The 20,043-nt window shown below is 39.2% G+C and overlaps 1 protein-coding gene across 1 annotated transcript; it reads right to left on the minus strand.

The window, feature by feature from the left end:
- Positions 1-1,543: 1,543 nt before the first annotated feature.
- glo1 (glyoxalase 1) lies at positions 1,544-8,335 on the minus strand. The gene is made up of 6 exons (XM_079843406.1): positions 8,197-8,335; positions 6,746-6,828; positions 5,082-5,222; positions 4,404-4,471; positions 2,190-2,279; positions 1,544-1,929 (listed from the first exon to the last, which is right to left on the minus strand). The coding sequence occupies exons 1-6, from the start codon at positions 8,263-8,265 to the stop codon at positions 1,838-1,840; spliced, it is 543 nt and encodes a 180-aa protein (XP_079699532.1). The 5' UTR covers positions 8,266-8,335; the 3' UTR covers positions 1,544-1,837.
- Between the last annotated feature and the right edge of the window lie 11,708 nt (positions 8,336-20,043).

Genomic DNA, 20,043 nt, shown 5'->3' on the forward strand with positions numbered 1-20,043 from the left:
AAGGTCCTGTTCTTCGTGATCCCATTTTTCAAACTTTAGTTAGTGTGTAATGTTGCTGTTAGAGCATAAATAATACCTGTAAAATTATAAAGCTCAAAGTTCAATGCCAAGCGAGATATTTTATTTAACAGAAGTTCCCTTTCAAAGTCTACAGCGAACGGCCGGTTTGTACTACATCCCTGTACTTCCTGCTTTAATGACGTCAATTGAACAGTTTGTTGACTAACCTCCGCCCACAAGAATACGCGAAAAAGGGGGCGTGGTCTTGTTGCTCTCCCACGTGGAGAAGAGGAAGTGTTGGGTTTGTAGAGTGTGTTTGTCGCCATGTCCTCGAGACGCTGTTATTTTCATCCCGGGTCTGATTCCGGCTCAAATTGATACGGTAATATAGACATGTTTACAATAACATTGAGCGCATGCATCTCCCCGTTATGGTAAGAGGCGTGACCTTTCTGGGCAACGTGCGCTAAGCTGCTGTCGAATCACAACACGGGAACCGCTGGCACAATCAGAACTCGTTACATATTCCTGATGGAGGGACTTCATAGAACAAGGAAATCATCAGGCCGTTTTTAGGACAGTGAAAACAGCGGTATACAGATTGTAAATTGTGTGAAAAATACTATGTTTTTTTTACACGCAAAACATGAACATGTTATATTGCACACTGTAAACACAATCAAAGCTTCAAAACCACAGGAAAAACGGGACCTTTAAAGGGTTAGTTCACCCCAAAATGAAAGTGTTGTCATCATTTACTCACCGTCATGTTGTTCCAAACCTGTATGAGTTTCTTTCTTCTGTTGAACACAAAAGAAAAGATTTTAAAGAATGTTGGCAACCAAACAGTTGACGGTAGCCATCGACTTCCATAGTAGGAAAAAAAATACTATGGAAGTCAATGGGGGCTGTCAACTGTCTGGTTACCAACAATCTTTCAAATATGTCTATGTGTTCAGAATAAGAAAGAAACCCATGCAGGTTTGGAACAACATGACAGTGAGTAAACCATCAACAGTTTCATTTATAGGTGAACTATCCCTTTGAACCAATTTTAAGAAGCTAATGTTCAGCTCAACTTTTCATTGTTCTCCCGCATTAAAATGGAGAGGGTTCAAAATGGACTTAAGAACTGAACAGCTTTAGTGGGAAGACACCAATCTAAACCAAACGAAAAGTTACTTATACAGATTCTCAAAAGGATGCATTCCGATGACACCAACTGCATTCCTTATCATAACTTGAATCTAGAAACTGGTTGGATCCTTCCCAAGCAAGATTCTTTACTTTGGCCAACCCCATTTTATAACCACACAAGTTTTTAAGCTTTCGTTGTCAGCCAACTCTGCTCGAAGTCTCATTTAATGCTTGTCAACTGTTTGAGCAATAGATCTTCTTAAACTCGGTTCAGTGTTAACCACATGTCCCGGCATGTTTAAGGCTGTGTTTTACACATACAAATCTCAGCGTTCCTTATAAGGCTACATACCAATAACATTACTGTACTTTGTTCAAATCCAACAGAAGAGTGACACAACAAAAATACTTTCTTTGCTTTATTTGAACAAATAAAAGGTAGGGTTCTAGGGTTAGGACTGCATCAATAAAAAAAAATACTTTTTTTAATAACTCTATGGACTTTATGGAGGACTGCATCAAAAGGTGTCAAATTCTACTGTTACATTCAGCTCACCAGATGTCTAACACACTGCCGCTGTCATACATAAAGATTGTCTGTCTTCACTGTGCACAGAGCAATCACCCATTATTTACCCCCAACTGTCCGTGATTTTCATAATTAGTGTTTTCTGATCAGGTCACAGCATGACAACAGTCTTTAAGAAGTGATGGACACCATGTTGTTGGGGCTGAGAATCTCAATCCAGTAACCGTCAGGATCCTGAATAAAGGCCAGGCCCTTCATTTTACCTGCAGGACAGACCGAATGGAAATAATTATACAAAAAAATAAACAAAAGTATTTCTGTATGTATCCAAACATTAAATTTGCATACTGTGCACGTATAATATACTGCATACATAGTGAGAGTATGCTATTGAGAACACAGTAAACATAAATATTTGTACATTTCATGAGATATTTAGAAATTAAAGATTAGCTAGCTTGTTATTGGTGGAGAAACACTATGTAACTCAAATAATTGTATAGGATAATATAAAAGAACTTACCATCATCAGGCTTTTTTACAAAGGTTACTGCATTCTCTTCAAACAGCTTGCAGGCAGCATAGACATCCGGCACAGCAATTCCAATATGGCCTAAGATAAATATTTTACATTTTTAGGTTAATAATGTAATTTAATGAGAGATCTTTTATCTAGGACTACTTTTGCACATATTTGAGATGATTCTGGCAATATTAAATAAAGTAAAATCATGAATGTCACAATTATTTTAATTTACTTTTATTTATTAAACGGCTAGTTCCAGTCCTTGATGCTAATTGGTAAATAGTTGTGTTTTATCAAAGACTTTAGATATACAAATATAGTGCACTCATGTTACTATGAATGGGAGAAAGTGCAATGCGCAATGGATTCTGGGAAACTACGTCATTGCGCACTGCATTATGGGTAGTCGCCGCCATGTTTTAGAACACGCTCAGGAGCGTGTCACCAGAGAAAAAAACGACTGTATTTACGTTAATATTTTTTAAGAACTGCTTGCACTCACTTCGAATGAATGCACTAATATTTTAAATCTCTTACATACATGAGCGCCCAGTCGTGCGGCCAGGACACATGGACGTATTCATCACATTTCATACAATCAGAGAAATCATACGGCCGCCTTTTATCGCACCACACATTGGTTTGTCTTTTGCAGTTTATTTTTGAATAGCTTAACTAAAAAGTCTGTATCTGATATATAAAATAATAAATACATATAGCTTGATCTCAGCCAGTGTATCATTTATTCAATCAACATATATCATATCGCCCCATTTCCTTAACGTTAAAGCATTAAGGGTTAACATAAGATTATGGCTCGTAATGCAGCTTTGAAATGATTTGTATTTGAAAGCGCTTTAGCCTACGGTACTAAAATGTTTTACTGGACTTTAATGGAACAAGTACAATACTCCTTCTACTGAGAGAAGCTGAACAATAAAGCATTTCCAGACGGGTTTTTAATACATTATTTATGGTGTGAGCACATACAAGCGGTTCAGAAAATATTAATCTATATATAAATGTTATAAATAATAAATATATAAATACAAATGATAAAGACACATTTTGGTTAAGTTGTTTATTTCCGAGTTTTACTTTCACTTTCTCTTGTTATTTCCAAGCTGGTAAACTGAAAAATTGCTGCCCAAGAGGCGTTTCAATGATGGCGGCCGAGTGAAATGACTTGCCCTAAAAGGAATTTGGTTTTGTTCACGATAAAGCACAGTTATGACCGCTACACCCAACAGCCAACTGTGTATCACTGCACAACACCTAAAGCAAACACTCTTGGCAACATAAACATTGGAAGAACTGAAAGGCCAACAAGTTTGAAGTAACTTTTGACCTATTAGGCCTATTAGGAGTGGTTAGAATTTTTTTTTAGAGACTTTTGAAAAAAATTAACCGGCATGCTCCAATGCTGAAAATAACCTTGATACATTCGAGAATACTCGTAATGAAAAAAAAATACCATGCAGCAATCCCAATGGGCAGTGAAATGCTGATGAAAAGGGTCGCAGAATTGATTTTAAACAAATCACCAAGATGGAACTCAATGAAATTCTCTGTGACATCTATGGAACCGTCAGAAAATATGGCATCAGCAGCTATGAAGTGTTTTCCTACTCGACCAGCTTGGAGTGGGATTTGGTCCCTGGCGTGGGAGGCGCATGCTAACAAAGACGCTAAAGACCGCAGCCACTAAATTCAGTCCTTAGCGTGTCTCTTGAGGCGAGGGGAGTGAGGTTTACATGCACAGCTCTTACTGGCCTACATCTGTTACACTAACCCCCCTAAACCTCACTCCCATCCGGGTCACAGCAAAAAATGTAACCGGTCCTACTCGACCCACTCCGAGCGGGATTTGAACCGTCGTCTCCGGTGTGGGAGGTGGGCGTGCTAACAAAGACGCTAAAGATCACAGCCGCTAACGTTAGTTCTTGAGGCCAGGGGAGTGAGGTTTAGATACACAGCTCTTACTGGCCTACGTCTGTTACACATGCAAAATCAAAATTACGTTTCTATAAATAAATAATAAAGCACCATTTTAAGCTGATTCAGAGCATTGACATCAAGATATATCTTGAGTATAGTCAAAAGGCTCAGATAATGAGAGGTGTATAAATTAAGTTATATAGTCCAGCCCGACTTTGATCACAGTCAATCCTATGACAGGGAGAAATTGTGTGTTATGCATGTTATATTTACCAAAGCCTCTTGGGTCTGAGTTGCCGTTGTGGTAAGACTGGCTATCATCTGTCTCTGAACCCCAGTTACTGAAGAAGAGAAATACAGAATGGCACATGAAAACAGATCCATACCTTTTGATTACAGGCTTTTGAACAGCGGTCGGCAACCTTATGGCACACGGAGGGGTAATCACAGAAGTGCGCAACTCGGCCATGTGAATGGTTTGTCGGATCTGCGTGCTAGTGCAAGTTAAAATCTCACACTTTAATAGTATTTATAAGGGATAATTACCTCGAAATGTATGTCTATATGCAAGTTTGAGGGACTATAATGACATTATTCAGGTCTTACATCACTTACTGTAAAGGCCAATTCACACTGCACCGACAGACACAGACAGACGGCAACAGACTTTGTCTGTTTTGTCGGATCAGTGTGTTACCCGTCGGCTCTCTTTTTTGCCGACTGAACATGTGGAATCTGTGTTTGTCGGTCTTGGAATGTCTAAAAAGTGACGCACTGTAATCTGGTGACTGGTCCGCATCTGATGGCGCAGTGTGAATTTGCCTTAACAGAACCTGCCATATATCACGGTAAGGATGGTAGAAGGCTTTTTCTATTCTATGCGGCAGTTTATTGGTCAACATTTATGGATATGGCTGATGCTGATATCTAAAGGTTTTAATCTGTACTTACTGGGTGAGCTCTATAGTGCCTCGGCGGGAGAACGTCCAGGCTGTCCTCTCCTTCACATCGGCAGGGATCTCTTTCTTATCCTCATAACCCAGAAAGTAGAGGGTGAATCGCATGGAGGGGAAATCAAACTTCTGTAACAGCCTATAACAAAACATTCACATTAAAAATACTTCATTGCAAAGGTCAGCAATTAAAGCCCATTCACATTATTATTTGCAACACATTTTAATATGCAGTTTTGATTATGAGCCAAAATGCAAATAATTTCTACATGCATAACATATTTGGATCTTATAAAGTAATGGCCTGGTTTCACAACCAGGGCTTGGATTAAATCAGGAACAGCCCTGGACATTTAAACAGCTTTTATAAATGTGATTCAGAAGAAAAAAAACATTAATGGTGTGCATATTTTAAGATATGTCAGTGCAAGTTGCTTTCAGTTGAGACAGCTCAAACATGCATTTCTGTCTGGGACTAGGCTTAAAGGGATAGTTCACCCAAAAATGAAAATGCTGTTTCTGTTTTGAAGTCCATAAAAATGCCTCTATACATCATAAAACTGCTCCACACGGCTCTGGGGGGGAGCAGTTACAAATAAAAACCTTCTGAATCGAAGCGATGAGTTTGCGTAAGAAAAATATCCATATTTAAAACTTTACAAACTGTAGTCTCTAACTTCCACTAGCTGACGTACGCACGTTCATGAGAGACTGGCGTTCCAGTGTATGACGCAGGAGTAGCGCAAGGGATAGAGCAAAACAAAACTGGGTTCTTACAAGAACAAGCATATTCTCACCGGAGTGTCCAACGGCATACGCTTGAAAAACAGTCTCTCGTGGACAGTTAGCAGAAGTTAGAGATTACAGTTCGTAAAGTTTAGAAAAAAAATTTTTTTCTTACACAAACGCATCGCTTCGCTTCAGAAGGCCTTTATTAACCCCAGGAGCCGTGTGGAGCAGTTTTATGATGGATAGATGCACTTTTATGGACTTCAAAACTGAAACAGCCATTCACTTCTATTATAAAGCTTGGAAGAGCCAAGACATCGTCTGAAAGAAGAATGTCATAAATCATGGGCTAATTTTCATTTTTGGGTGAACTACCCCTTTAATTAAATCACCCTCATGTCATTCCAAAGACTTTCGTTCATCTTCGAAACACACATGAAGATCTTTTTGATGAAATCTGAGAGCTTCCTCTCCCTCCAATGACAACTACGCAACTACTACTTTGACGCTTCAAAACGTTCATAAAGAGATTATGGTTCTAACACGTCAAGCGAACTTGCTAGAGCTTCCATTAACTTGAGCTGATGTGTGAGTTGATGAATGTTTAAATGTGAATAAAAGCCTAAATTCAATCTGTTCATCATATAAAGCGATCAAGCCTCTTCAGAAGATTTGTACTAAACCGCTCAATTCATATGGATTCGTTTTTCAAACTCTTGGAGGGTCAGAGAGCTCTCAGATTTCATCAAAAAGATTTCCCTTTGTGTTCCGGAGATGAACAAAGTCTTACAGGTTTGTAACGACATGAGGGTGAGTAAAAGATGATTCAAATTTTATTTTTGGGTGAACTAACCATTTAAGTCTTGTCTGTGAAACCAGGCAAAAAAAATGTCCAGTGCTGAGAGATGCAATCTTTTACACTAGTACACTCACGTCATTCCCAGGATGCGCGTGTAGAAATCCAGGGATTTAACTGGATCCTTAACCCGCAGCATTGTCTGCTGCATCATGAAGTCCTACAGAAGTTGCAGGAATAACTTTCGGTCAGAACATAATTTAAAAGACCACATTGGGGGGAAAGCAATTTATTAGTGTTCTCAGACATTTGAGTAACACTGTATCAACAATTATAATAAAACAATTATTTAGAAAATACATTTATGTCATGCAGCCTCGCTTTTTCACATCTTGTGATGACGCGTTTTAACGGTCATCCGCATCGTAAAACCTTAGTTTTTAATATTTACATTTTTTTTTTTTTAATGTATGAACATATTTAGCATTATACTTTGTATTATTTTACCTTTATAATTAAACAAAACAGTTAACGCTGCCATGAGGGTGTTTCTATTACAGTGGCTGTGAGTGATGGACATCTTTCTCTCCTCTGACTGCCGATATCAATCGCTCCCTATTTTTATCCTTTTTTTGAAAGTTGTGAAAAGACTAATGTAGAGTTATCATCTTGCTATTTGAGCAAATGGAAGCACACAAAAAATATATTTAACCTAGTCTCTCATTCACCACTATAGAAGTTTACCCAACTATGACGACTTCCGCTTCTGAGAAAGCCAGAAATGTGAAAAGGGTCCATTCAAATTATTCAGTGGTGATTTCTGGAGTTGGAAATAATCAGCTGACAATTTCAATGCAGTTTCAGGCTGTGAGCTTGTCTAGCTGTGAGCATGATGCTTTTAGAAATCCATATCTGGTCATTCTGTAATATCTAGCATCTCTGCTCAAAAAAGAAGAGTAGTATTGCAAATGCATAAAACAAGTACAACATCAAATCTCTGGTAAATGTTTGCACTATGGATGTGCTGTGATTATATGACTCATCTATCAGATGTAGGTGTTATTTTATAGCATCCCTTTGGTTAAGATGATGACATGACTTTTCAAAGAATGAAAAGTCAAAGTGTTACAATACAATTCCCCGATAGACCGGTTCCCTGATAAGTTTGAGTATGGTTTATGGTAATATTCGTCTCTGTGGGAACCACAGGTCAACATTTTATCGGTGTAAAATGTCAAAGGTCATCATAGCAACTTACTATAGCAACATAGTAAGTTAATTACAATAGACTTGGTTCTGTATGTAAATGTAACATATCAATCTGCATTACATACAAAATCAAGTCTATTTTAATTTTATTTCCACGTGACTAAGCGATAAAGCACTTACGGATACAAACCTAATCAAACACAGAGTAGTAACTAACATACAGACGGATACATCACTATTAAACAACTTCAAAGATAAGTAATGAATCGCACTTTTTGCCTGCAGTGCTTTGCGTTATAGAAAAGAACAGGGAAATGAGCGAAGATCTTCATGTTTGATTGAAAGGTCTCTAGCTCTGGACTTAAATGCAGCATCTTACTTTAGTGATGGGGTTTCCTTCTTTACAAGCAGCGGTGGCTGCTTCGTTCGTCAGCCCTTTGTCGGTCATTTTTAGGTGTTCCTCGGCTTGGTTGGTGACTAGACACTACAGCTGACAGTCCGGCGGAAGGATCCCGCGCAGGGGGCGTGGCATTACGCACAACGTCGGCGACGTGAGGGGCGGGGCGATGAAATAACCGAGATGCTGTAGTTTCCCTTTCCATCCTGCAGGGGGCGAAACAATTCTCAGCAAAAGTGTGTTTACATAAATGTATTGAATATATACTGGCGCTGTCAAATCGATTAATCGCATCCAAAATAAAATATCGTGTTTACATAATATATGTGTGAGTACTGTTGTATAATTATTGTATATGTGTATATATAAATACACACACATATGCATGTATATATTTAAGATTTTTAAAATATTTATATATAAATTATTGCAAATATTTCTTAAAAATATACATGATTAATTACAATGAATCGATTTGACAACACTAATATATAGCTACATATATTGTGAAGAGACATTGACTGTTTTCTTCCCATCAACTAAATAAATGTCTAAAATACAATAAATGTAGGAGGAAAAAACACAGAAAGGAAAGGGTTAATGAACTCAGAGGGGCCTCTGAATGAATGTCATATAGATTTACACATTTACACACACATCCTGTAAGCTCACATCCTGTGGTCTGAGGGAACCTTCAGTTCTGTGTGTAAACTGAAAATATGTAGAGTTAGGAATTATATATTCCAAAAATCTGATAAAATGTGTTGCCACCTCTTTGACACAGGTAGAATATGCATAAATATAAGGTATATGTTTGTGTACGTATGTATGTGTGTGTGTGTCTGTTTTAAAAAAGTACATCTATTTTCAATTTACTCTTAATGACATTAAACTTCCATGGCGATAAACAGTGTTGGGGGTTACGTATTACAAGTAACTTGAGTTACGTAATAATATTACTTTTTCCAAGTAACTAGTAAAGTAACGCATTACTTTTTGCCCATGTTGAGAAAAATAAGTGCAGAGGTGTTGTGTGTAAACATGATGGTTATTGTAGTTCTAGACTAAATGTGAGCATTTATTTATCGCACTTGCACAATAAAGATTCAGTACTCCTAAAAATGAATAAAATCAGTCAAATGCAAAATCAGAAAATGCAAACCTCCAATAATTAAATGTTAAATAAAACAACAATTTTTATGCATAATGTACCTTTATGTTTAATTTACCAATGTCTTGCTGCTGACCTTTGATGATGAAAATTACTAGATTTTTTGTTTTTATTGGTAAAACTTTGTTCTCCTGCATCCTATTCTACCATTATCCAGAATGGAGCTGCGCCCTCTACTGTTCATGCGTGAATTTGCATTTTTACCTCTGCCTGGGGCTTATTATTTCAATTTTGGTATGAAGAGGAATTTACCGTTGCACAAAATTATAACTTTGTTATAAAAAAACCCAAAAACAAGCCCAGCCCAGGTGAGAAAAAGTAACGCAAAAGTAACGTAACACATTCCTTTTCTTAAAAAGTAACTACGTAACTCAATTAGTTACTTTTTAAGGGAGTAACGCAATATTGTAATGCATTACTTTTCAAAGTTACTTTCCCCAACACTGGCGATAAATAGGCTTAATGGTGTTGAGTGGCTTATTGCTTTAATAAACAGCAGATGACGAGGGAAAAACAAAATTTGCGGCACAAAATTGGATTTCTTGTAGAGATTAACCTTGTCTTGCACACTGTATGATTAAACAATTGAGTGTTTTGCACATGCACGTTTACATAATAGGGCTGTAATTTTTTTTTATTATTTTTCAAATAAAAGATTTCCTGTATCATAAATCGATTAACTTTTTCTTAAAAACAATGAAAAAGTTTTTAAAAAGGTCACCCCAGAAAAAAAAGAAGAAAAAAAAACTGGAACAATAACAAACGTTACTGCTTATACACTCACCTAAAAGATTATTAGGAACACCTGTTCAATTTCTCATTAATGCAATTATCTAATCAACCAATCACATGGCAGTTGCTTCAATGCATTTAGGGGTGTGGTCCTGGTCAAGACAATCTCCTGAACTCCAAACTGAATGTCAGAATGGGAAAGAAAGGGGATTTAAGCAATTTTGAGCGTGGCATGGTTGTTGGTGCCAGACGAGCCGGTCTGAGTATTTCACAATCTGCTCAGTTACTGGGATTTTCACGCACAACCATTTCTAGGGTTTATAAAGAATGGTGTGAAAAGGGAAAAACATCCAGTATGCGGCAGTCCTGTGGACGAAAATGCCTTGTTGATGCTAGAGGTCAGAGGAGAATGGGCCGACTGATTCAAGCTGATAGAAGAGCAACTGTGACTGAAATAACCACTCGTTACAACCGAGGTATGCAGCAAAGCATTTGTGAAGCCACAACACACACAACCTTGAGGCGGATGGCTACAACAGCAGAAGACCCCACCGGGTACCACTCATCTCCACTACAAATAGGAAAAAGAAGCTACAATTTGCACAAGCTCACCAAAATTGGAGAGTTGAAGACTGGAAAAATGTTGCCTGGTCTGATGAGTCTCGATTTCTGTTGAGACATTCAGATGGTAGAGTCAGAATTTGGCGTAAACAGAATGAGAACATGGATCCATCATGCCTTGTTACCACTGTGCAGGCTGCTGGTGGTGGTGTAATGGTGTGGGGGATGTTTTCTTGGCACACTTTAGGCCCCTTAGTGCCAATTGGGCATCGTTTAAATGCCACGGCCTACCTGAGCATTGTTTCTGACCATGTCCATCCCTTTATGGCCACCATGTACCCATCCTCTGATGGCTTCTTCCAGCAGGATAATGCACCATGTCACAAAGCTCGAATCATTTCAAATTGGTTTCTTGAACATGACAATGAGTTCACTGAACTAAAATGGCCCCCACAGTCACCAGATCTCAACCCAATAGAGCATCTTTGGGATGTGGTGGAACGGGAGCTTCGTGCCCTGGATGTGCATCCCACAAATCTCCATCAACTGCAAGATGCTATCCTATCAATATGGACCAACATTTCTAAAGAATGCTTTCAGCACCTTGTTGAATCAATGCCACGTAGAATTAAGGCAGTTCTGAAGGTGAAAGGGGGTCAAACACAGTCTTTGTATGGTGTTCCTAATAATCCTTTAGGTGAGTGTAAGTAGCTAGGACTGTCAAGAACTTTCTGGAATTTCTGTTTTTCTAGAACAATTCAAATCTTTGTGTATATACATTACATTGCCAAAAAGTAAGTAAATCAGTGTATTCAGGTGTTCTAATCACTTCCATGGCCACAGGTGTATAAAATCAAGCACTAGGAGGATCTCAGTGAACTCAAGCATGGTACCGTGATAGGTTGCCACCTGTGCAATAAGCCCATTCGTGAAATTTCCTCACTACTAAATATTCCACTGTCAACTGTTAGTGGTATTATAACAAAGTGGAAGCAACTGGGAACAACAGCAACTCAGCCACACAGAGCGGGGTCAGCGCATGCTGAGGTGCACAGTAGTCGCCAACTTTCTGCAGTCAATAGCTACAGATACCTTGCCTTGCCTTGCCTTACATCAGCAAGTGGGATATAGTGGTGTCAAGCACGCCGCCACTGGACTCTAGAGCAGTAGAGACGTGTTCTCTGGAGTGACCAATCACGCTTCTCTCTCTGGCAATCCGATGGATGAGTCTGGGTTTGGCGGTTGCCAGGCGAACTGTACTTGCCTGACAGCATTGTGCCAAGTGTAATGTTTGGTGGATGGGGGATTATGGTGAGGGGTTGGGTTTGGCCCCTTAGTTCCAGTGAAAGGAACTGTTAATGCTTCAGCATACCAAGACATTTTGAAAGTTGAAAGTGTTACTTATAAGCAGTAATGTTTGTATATGGTTGTTCGAATTTTTTTTATCTGAGGTGACTTTTTTTTTTAAAATTAATTTTTAATTGTTTTTATACAGGATTTTTTTTTCTTTTTTTTAACTGTCAAAAAGTTATAACCTTCGTACACAATTTTACCTTTGTTTTTCTTGAAATGTGAGATTGAAAGGAGTTTACAGACCTTATCTAAAGAAAAGCAACTTTGTTATTGGGGAAAATAATGTGAAAAAACAAGACATCAAATGTTGCATGTTTTTAACAGATTCATAACTTGTATGTATAACCTTTTTTTTTGAAAACTGTTAATGTGATTTACTATAACTTTAGTAGGTATGCAAGCAATTAAGAAAAACGTATAATAAGAAACCATGTGAAGCACTTTATTGGCCTTGTGAAGGTAAATTGTCAATAAGTAGGATGTATAGCTGAAAACAAATAAGAATAAACAGTAGGCTAAATGATAAATTCATGTGACATACATGAATGTGCATCACGTCAGCTTTTGGCTGAATGCAGTTTACGATGCATATTCATGGTGTATTGATAAGGGAAAGTCTTTCCACAGTCTGGACAGGAGAAAGGCTTCTCTCCCGTGTGAATCCGCATGTGTTTCTGCAGCGTCGAGCGGCGTGAGAATCCGATGCCACACACGGGGCAACAGAACCGTTTTCCAGAATGACAATCAGTGTGGTGGCGATTAAGATTGGTCTGACTGAAGAACGTCTTGTCGCAGTGCGGACAGGCGAACGGCCTCTCGCCTCTGTGTTTATACAAATGACTTTGGAGTGCGGTGGAGCCAGTAAACTTCTTCCCACACTGATCACAACCGAAGCTCTTTACGCTCTTTCGTTTGTTACCCGTGTGGATGGTGTTGTGCATTTTAAGCCATTCTGCACAACGAAACCCTCTCCCACAGAGTTCACAGGTGTATGGAGCCTCTCCCGTGTGTATTCGCATGTGACGTGCCAGATGTGTGCTGCGGCTGAACTCCTTGCCACACAGCTTACAGATGAATTTTGTACCAGGGATCTCTGATGCACAATCCCGTTCGGTATTAGACTCCCCCATTTTGATCACAGGCTTCATATCGATGCAGTCAAGACACCAAGAGAAACAGCAACTACTGGAGAAACAGAATTGAGAAATTAAACACTAATATTTATTCCTTAGGTGTATAGGCTAACTCAAAAGTTGCAAGAATATAAATATTGTGTGTGCATGTTCAGTAAGAGAATTGAGAGAAGATAATCAATTTTTCATTCACCTATAGTTAAACCAAAATGTTCAAAATGTCCAAAACCTTCAACCTTTTCTCACATTATCACAGTTTATTTGCTATAGTTTGGAAAATGGTAATAAAATATGAAAATAATTCAGAGCTAACTGTGTCAGAACAAATTCATCTTGATAGTGTCGGATAACTTTGATAGAAAGGTATATAATGGATTACAATCAACCAATCAGCTGTCAGCTGTTACATTTAAATACACTATTAGTTAATACCAATTTAGGTCAACTAATGACCAAGCAATGCTTGGTCTGTGGTGTAAAAGGTTGCATTAGCAATTTAAGAAAAACACTTCAGCAAAAGTCATATATTATGTAAACACAAGCTTTTATTTTGGTGTGATTAATCACGATGAATCGATTTGACAGCACTAATATACAGTGGGGAGAACAAGTATTTGATACACTGCCGATTTTGCGGTTTTGCCCACTTATAAAGCATGTAGAAGTCTGTAATTTTTAGGTACACTTCAACTGTGAGTGACAGAATCTAAAACAAAAATCCAGAAAATCACATATGATTTTTAAATAATTAATTTGCATTTCATTGCATGACATAAATATTTGATCACCTACCAACCAGTAAGAATTCCGGCTCTCACAGACCTGTTAGTTTTTCTTTAAGAAGCCCTCCTGTTCTCCACCCATTACCTGTATTAACTGCACCTGTTTGAACTCGTTACCTGTATAAAATACACTCAATCAAACAGACTCCAACCTCTCCACAATGGCCAAGACCAGAGAGCTGTGTATGGACATCAGGGATAAAATTGTAGACCTGCACAAGGCTGGGATGGGCAACAGGACAATAGGCAAGCAGCTTGGTGAGAAGGCCACAACTGTTGGCGCAATTATTAGAAAATGGAAGAAGTTCAAGATGACGATCAATCTCCCTCGGTCTGGGGCACCTGCAAGATCTCACCTCGTGGGGCATCAATGATCATGAGGAAGGCGAGGGATCAGCCCAGAACTACACGGCAGGACCTGGTCAATGACCTGAAGAGAGCTGGGACCCCAGTCTCACAGAAAACCATTAGTAACACACTACGCCGTCATGGATTAAAATCCTGCAGCGCACGCAAGGTCCCCCTGCTCAAGCCAGCGCATGTCCAGGCCCGTCTGAAGTTTGCCAATGACCATCTGGATGATCCAGAGGAGGAACGGGAGAAGGTCATGTGGTCTGATGAGACAAAAATAGAGCTTTTTGGTCTAAACTCCACTCGCCGTGTTTGGAGGAAGAAGAAGGATGAGTACAATCCCAAGAACACCATCCCAACCGTGAAGCATGGAGGTGGAAACATTTTCTTTGGGGATGCTTTTCTGCAAAGGGGACAGGACGACTGCACCGTATTGAGGGGAGGATGGATGTGGCCATGTATCGCGAGATCTTGGCCAACAACCTCCTTCCCTCAGTAAGAGCATTGAAGATGGGTCGTGGCTGGGTCTTCCAGCATGACAACGACCCGAAACACACAGCCAGGGCGACTAAGGAGTGGCTCTGTAAGAAGCATCTGGTCTGTATGGAGGATTGGGCCAAAATCCCTGCTGCAGTGTGTGCAAACCTGGTCAAGAACTACAGGACACGTATGATCTCTGTAATTGCAAACAAAGATTTCTGTTCCAAATATTAAGTTCTGCTTTTCTGATGTATTAAATACTTATGTCATGATATAAAATGCAAATTAATTACTTAAAAATCATACAATGTGATTTTCTGGATTTTTGTTTTAGATTCCGTCACTCACAGTTGTACCTATGATACAAATTACAGACTTCTACATGCTTTGTAAGTGGGCAAACCTGCAAAATCGGCAGTGTATCAAATACTTGTTCTCACCACTGTATAGCTATATATATTGTGAAGAGACATTAAGGGTTTTCTTCCCATCAACTAAATAAATGTCTAAAATATAATACATGTAGGAGGAAAAAACACAGAAAGGAAAGGGTTAATGAACTAAGAGGGGCCTCTGAATGAATGTCATGTAGATTTACACACACATCCTGTAAACTCACATCCTGTGTTCTGATGGAAAAATTCTTCCCACACTGATCACAACCGAAAAAATTGAAAACAAAAACAAAGCAGGAGAGAGATCCAACCCGAGTCCTGAACTATATCACGAAGAGAAATCACAATGTCTGAGTCCTGTATCAACAACATGCCATTGCTAATACAGTGCATGTGGCTTATGTACATTTCAGAAAACCACTTGCTCACAAATATTACATGCAAATATTGCATTGCCATGCCACGGTGGGCCAGACTAAAAACCTACCCATAGCTTACCTTGTATGGCTGATGTCTGTTCTAAACAAATCGGAGTTGGCTGGGATTTGAATTGAAGATGTTGATAAGATCACCATATTCTGTTAGTTCACTTTCAAACGACAAAAGTGTTTGGCGTCCTGTCATCTTTGTCAAGACGTGTTTCTTTCTTAAATGTGTCATAAATGGCAGTTTAGCCATTTTTTGAATGACAAAAGCATGCTGCTAGTTGGAATCGAATCCGGATATTGGCGTGAAGAAGAACATAATATTACTACTGGCATGACGTAACTAAAGAGACGAATTAGCATATTTTTAATAATGTTAGAATAGAGTTCAAATGCATGACAAAATAAATCATTTAAAATAATTATTGAAGAATTGTTGAACTCTTTATAAAAAAAAGTATTTCCGTTGATCTGACAGGATGTCTCCCCTGAATCACATTGTTTAAATATTTTGTCCCGTTGCTGTTGGCTTTCTATGGGCTTCTCCCCATGCTTCTCCCTTGACTTTATCGGACTTTATGCCTCCACGTCCCCCCGATTGCCTCATAGACAGCAAAAGATTGCCTGCAAGCTTCTCCTCCTGTCTATACGGTAATTTCTCTACTATGCTGCGACAGGGAGTCGCGTGGCTATGACACAACGTTAGCCTATTTTTACAAAAACGGCTTCTACCGGGCAATAGTGTAAGATACAAGGTAATGGAGCCTTTTATACATTGTCGTGTTTCTTTAGAAATAAACAATGGACGAATGGAGTCTTTAAACGCCTCAGATGTAAAGTTATTCGCTGTCAAAGTGACAACAAAATGAATGGGAGTCAATGGGATGCTAACAGCAGGTGATGGCTTGGTTAGCAATGGCTGCCCCTATGGAAGGTACGCTTTCCGGGTGTAGGATTACCCCCTTGGAACAAATCACCTACGCCTTTAAATACCCTTTTCCACATACTCCAAGGTAGAGTCAATGCAGTTCATATAGCCTACCACTATATCAGAAACTAAATTAAGTAAAACAAGAGATCTCAGTTCATCCGATGCTTTCTCAAGAGTTTTCAGTTCATCACGACAGATTATTATATGGCTATTATATGGCTAGGCCTACTCGTCATATGTGAGCACACACAGTTGACTATAATAGAAGAATAACTTGTTAAAGTAAAAAGATACAATTCTCATGGATTACTTGTTTAACTCATATTTTGATTATTAGAAATATTCCACAATATTAGTCAGGAAAAAGATGACTGGAAGATGCAGGTCTATCTGCCCCTGCATTTTTAGAAAGCTGCAAAAAACAAATGCTGCAAGCGCAATGGAAAACGCCTCAGTCTAGTGCATGTTTACAAAGGAAAAGCAAGGCTTTCTGTCTAACGGTTTGTTGCAGCTTTCATAATCTCATATTATTTGGGAAACAACCTGTAATTTTTGTAGAATATAGTTTCTTTTAGTTCAAGCGGCAGGTGAATCTGTTGCGTCAAAATGGCATTTGTTGCTTGAATTTTGTGATAAAAGTGACAAAATATGAAAGCTAAGACTTTGTTTCACATCAAAAGTAACAGCGTATTGCAATCATTGGCTGGCAGGCTTGCTACAAATAAATGTTTAATGAAGTTTGCTCACAAATCAACAGAAACAAGGATGGACAAGATCGATTTAATCAACTGAAGATTTGATTATTTGATATTGTCCACCCAGCCCTATTTTGCCTTATACATGCATTTCGATTTTAACTTAAATGCCTATATCATTTGAAATCATTTTCACTTTAAAATTCACAAGCTCGATCTGAAAAACATTGGTCAATGATCTTAAATCTTAATCATAAAGCACTTACTTGCAATGTTCTTCTGTATCTGAACCACAAATGAGCAGCTCCAACTTTTGACACAAAAGTTGTTTCCTCACCTTTTCCTCGTTTCCTTCGATCCTCGCGGTGCAATAGAGATTGCTAATGTGTCGTCATCATGACGTATTCCCAGTGGTAAACGCAAAGCATTTTGGGAATCTGCGGCACAACGGGCGCCGGTCGCCAGACTTCTTTGCATGGAGGGAAGAAAGCAGTGTTCAAGATGCCGTCTACCTGCTGTGTTATAAACTGCAATAGTCGTTCTCACGATAGAAGTGGCATAAAGCTTAAGAACGGGATATACAAATATAAGTATGTCCTGTATGAACAAAATGACGGAGTATATTTTTAGTGTCCACTGTTGGATTGCGCCCGCTCCCCCCTCTCTCAGGCCGGCTACACACTGCAAGCGTGGCGTTTTCTGTGTCTGCACACCAGAAGCGTGTCTGACGCGGCGATGCTGCTGCTAGGTGACGAAGTGGAAGGCCTATACTTCATGTTAAACGCTTCCAACACGCGTGCGTGTCGCGTGAAAGATAGGCGTCTGTTCTATTTCCAGCATGCACGCGTTTTCCGCGTCTCACGCAGGCAGTGTGTACGCTCTAACCTGTTAACATGGGAGCCGAAATAAAAACGGACACGCCAGCCTTGCAGTGTGTAGCCGCCCTCACTCACACACACACACACACACACACACACACACACACACACACACACAGAGGTTTGTTCAATTCGGACTGCATGCAGATAGATGAGAGAGAGCGAGGAGTGTGGTGCTTAAAACATTAGCATAACTTTGAACGGATGACAGTTTTCTGCCACACTTTTACAATCTCCAGGTCCTAGACCCATCCATCTGTAAAAAAGACTGCAGCGACTTGAATTCTGAAAACTTTGCGTGTGTGTGTGTGTACGCACTAACAACACTTAATATCATGTATTTGTATATATATGGGTGCTGGAAGTTGGGCAACAGTTTGACGTCCCTTGACCAGTCGCTCAGCTCGTAAGGATCCAGTCATTTGATTCCCTTTTTCTCATCAGATCTCATCTTTGCATTAGGATTTAGTTTTAGGCAATATGGTCCGACAATGTTTTCTTTAGCCCGCTGCATTTTCTAGGATTATATTCTGTTTTTCTCTCTAATGTTTAATTATATTCATGCCAGAACACTAGCCTGCTATGCCAGGCCATGTAAACGGGCCAAACGTACCCATAATTCTTTGCATTCTGATGACGTTGCCGCCCATTTGGTCACATGTCTTAGCGATCTCTATATTGCCAAAAGTATTGGGACACTCCTCCAAATCATTGAATTCAGGTGTTCCAATCACTTCCATGGTTGTTTTTCAGGGGTTGGGTTTGGCCCCTTAGTTCCAGTGAAAAGAACTCTTAATGCTTCAGCCCACCAAGGCATTTTGGACAATTTCATGCTCCCAATTTTGTGGGAACAGTTTGGGGATGGCCCCTTCCTGTTCCAACATGACTGCGCTCTGCGCAAATCAATAAAGACATGGATGAGCGAGTTTGGTGTGGAGGAACTTGACTGGCCTGTACAAAGTCATGACCTCAACCCGATAGAACACCTTTGGGATGAATTAGAGCAGAGACTGCAAGCCAGGCCTTCTCGTCCAACATCAGTGCCTGACCTCACAAATGAGCATCTAGAAGAATGGTCAAAAATCCCCATAAACACACTCCTAAACCTTGTGGAAAGCCTTCCCAGAAGAGTTGAAGCTGTTAGAGCTGCAAAGGGTGGGTCAACTCCATATTAAACCCTACAGATTAAGAATGGGATGTCATTAAAGTTCATGTAAAGGCAGGCGTCGCAAAACTTTTGGCAATATAGTGTATGTATTAGGGCTGCTCGATTATGGAAAAAATCATAATCACGATTATTTTGGTCAATATTGAAATCACGATTATGTAACACGATTATTTCACATGACTTTGGGAATGTGTTGTATTTATTAAAAATACACCTTTCAACAATTCAATTGAAATTGTAACATTTGTTGTACTTTTTGAACTATTAAAATAAATAATATAACATATATTCAAATCAAAGTATAAAAGTATTCATGTAAAAATGATAATCACAAATAAATAAGATCAACAATATGGTTCGGCTAGATATGCTTTTCAGGTACGTCTAACCTTAGTTTTCAGGTACAGAAATGTCTCAAATGTAAAATAACATTGCATATTTGAGTGCATAAATTAAAGATGAATCCTATTAAACTTACAAAAGCCATTCAATCCGGATCGGATATGCGTCGTCTTTATCGACTGTATAAAGTTTACTTAAGGCATATACAGACTATGTCTGCTAGGATACTCATCAAGATGGACATGTTGACATACGTTTTGTGTGAGTTTGTCCGTTCAAGAGCAAGACTTGAAAGAGAACTCAGTATTTGCGCGCTGTGAGACGTGTGCGCGCTCCCGGATGAACGCACAGAGATACAATTCCTCACAGCGCGCGCGGCTTCTCATTCGCGTCTTCTGGCACTAAACCCGGGTGATGACGGGCAAAACGACT

The sequence above is a fragment of the Gobio gobio genome (genome assembly GCF_949357685.1).
Source record: "Gobio gobio genome assembly, chromosome: 18".
NCBI classification, from domain to species: Eukaryota; Metazoa; Chordata; class Actinopteri; order Cypriniformes; family Gobionidae; genus Gobio; species Gobio gobio.

What these genes read in the sequence shown, in the direction of transcription:
- glo1 (XM_079843406.1), bottom strand. Translation starts at nt 8,265, where the DNA reads ATGACCGACAAAGGGCTGACGAACGAAGCAGCCACCGCTGCTTGTAAA. An exon ending in AAGGAAACCCCATCACTAAA is followed by an intron (nt 6,829 to 8,196) that starts GTAAGATGCTGC and finishes CAACTTCTGTAG; the next exon opens with GACTTCATGATGCAGCAGAC. An exon ending in CTCAGACCCAAGAGGCTTTG is followed by an intron (nt 2,280 to 4,403) that starts GTAAATATAACA and finishes TATTTATCTTAG; the next exon opens with GCCATATTGGAATTGCTGTG.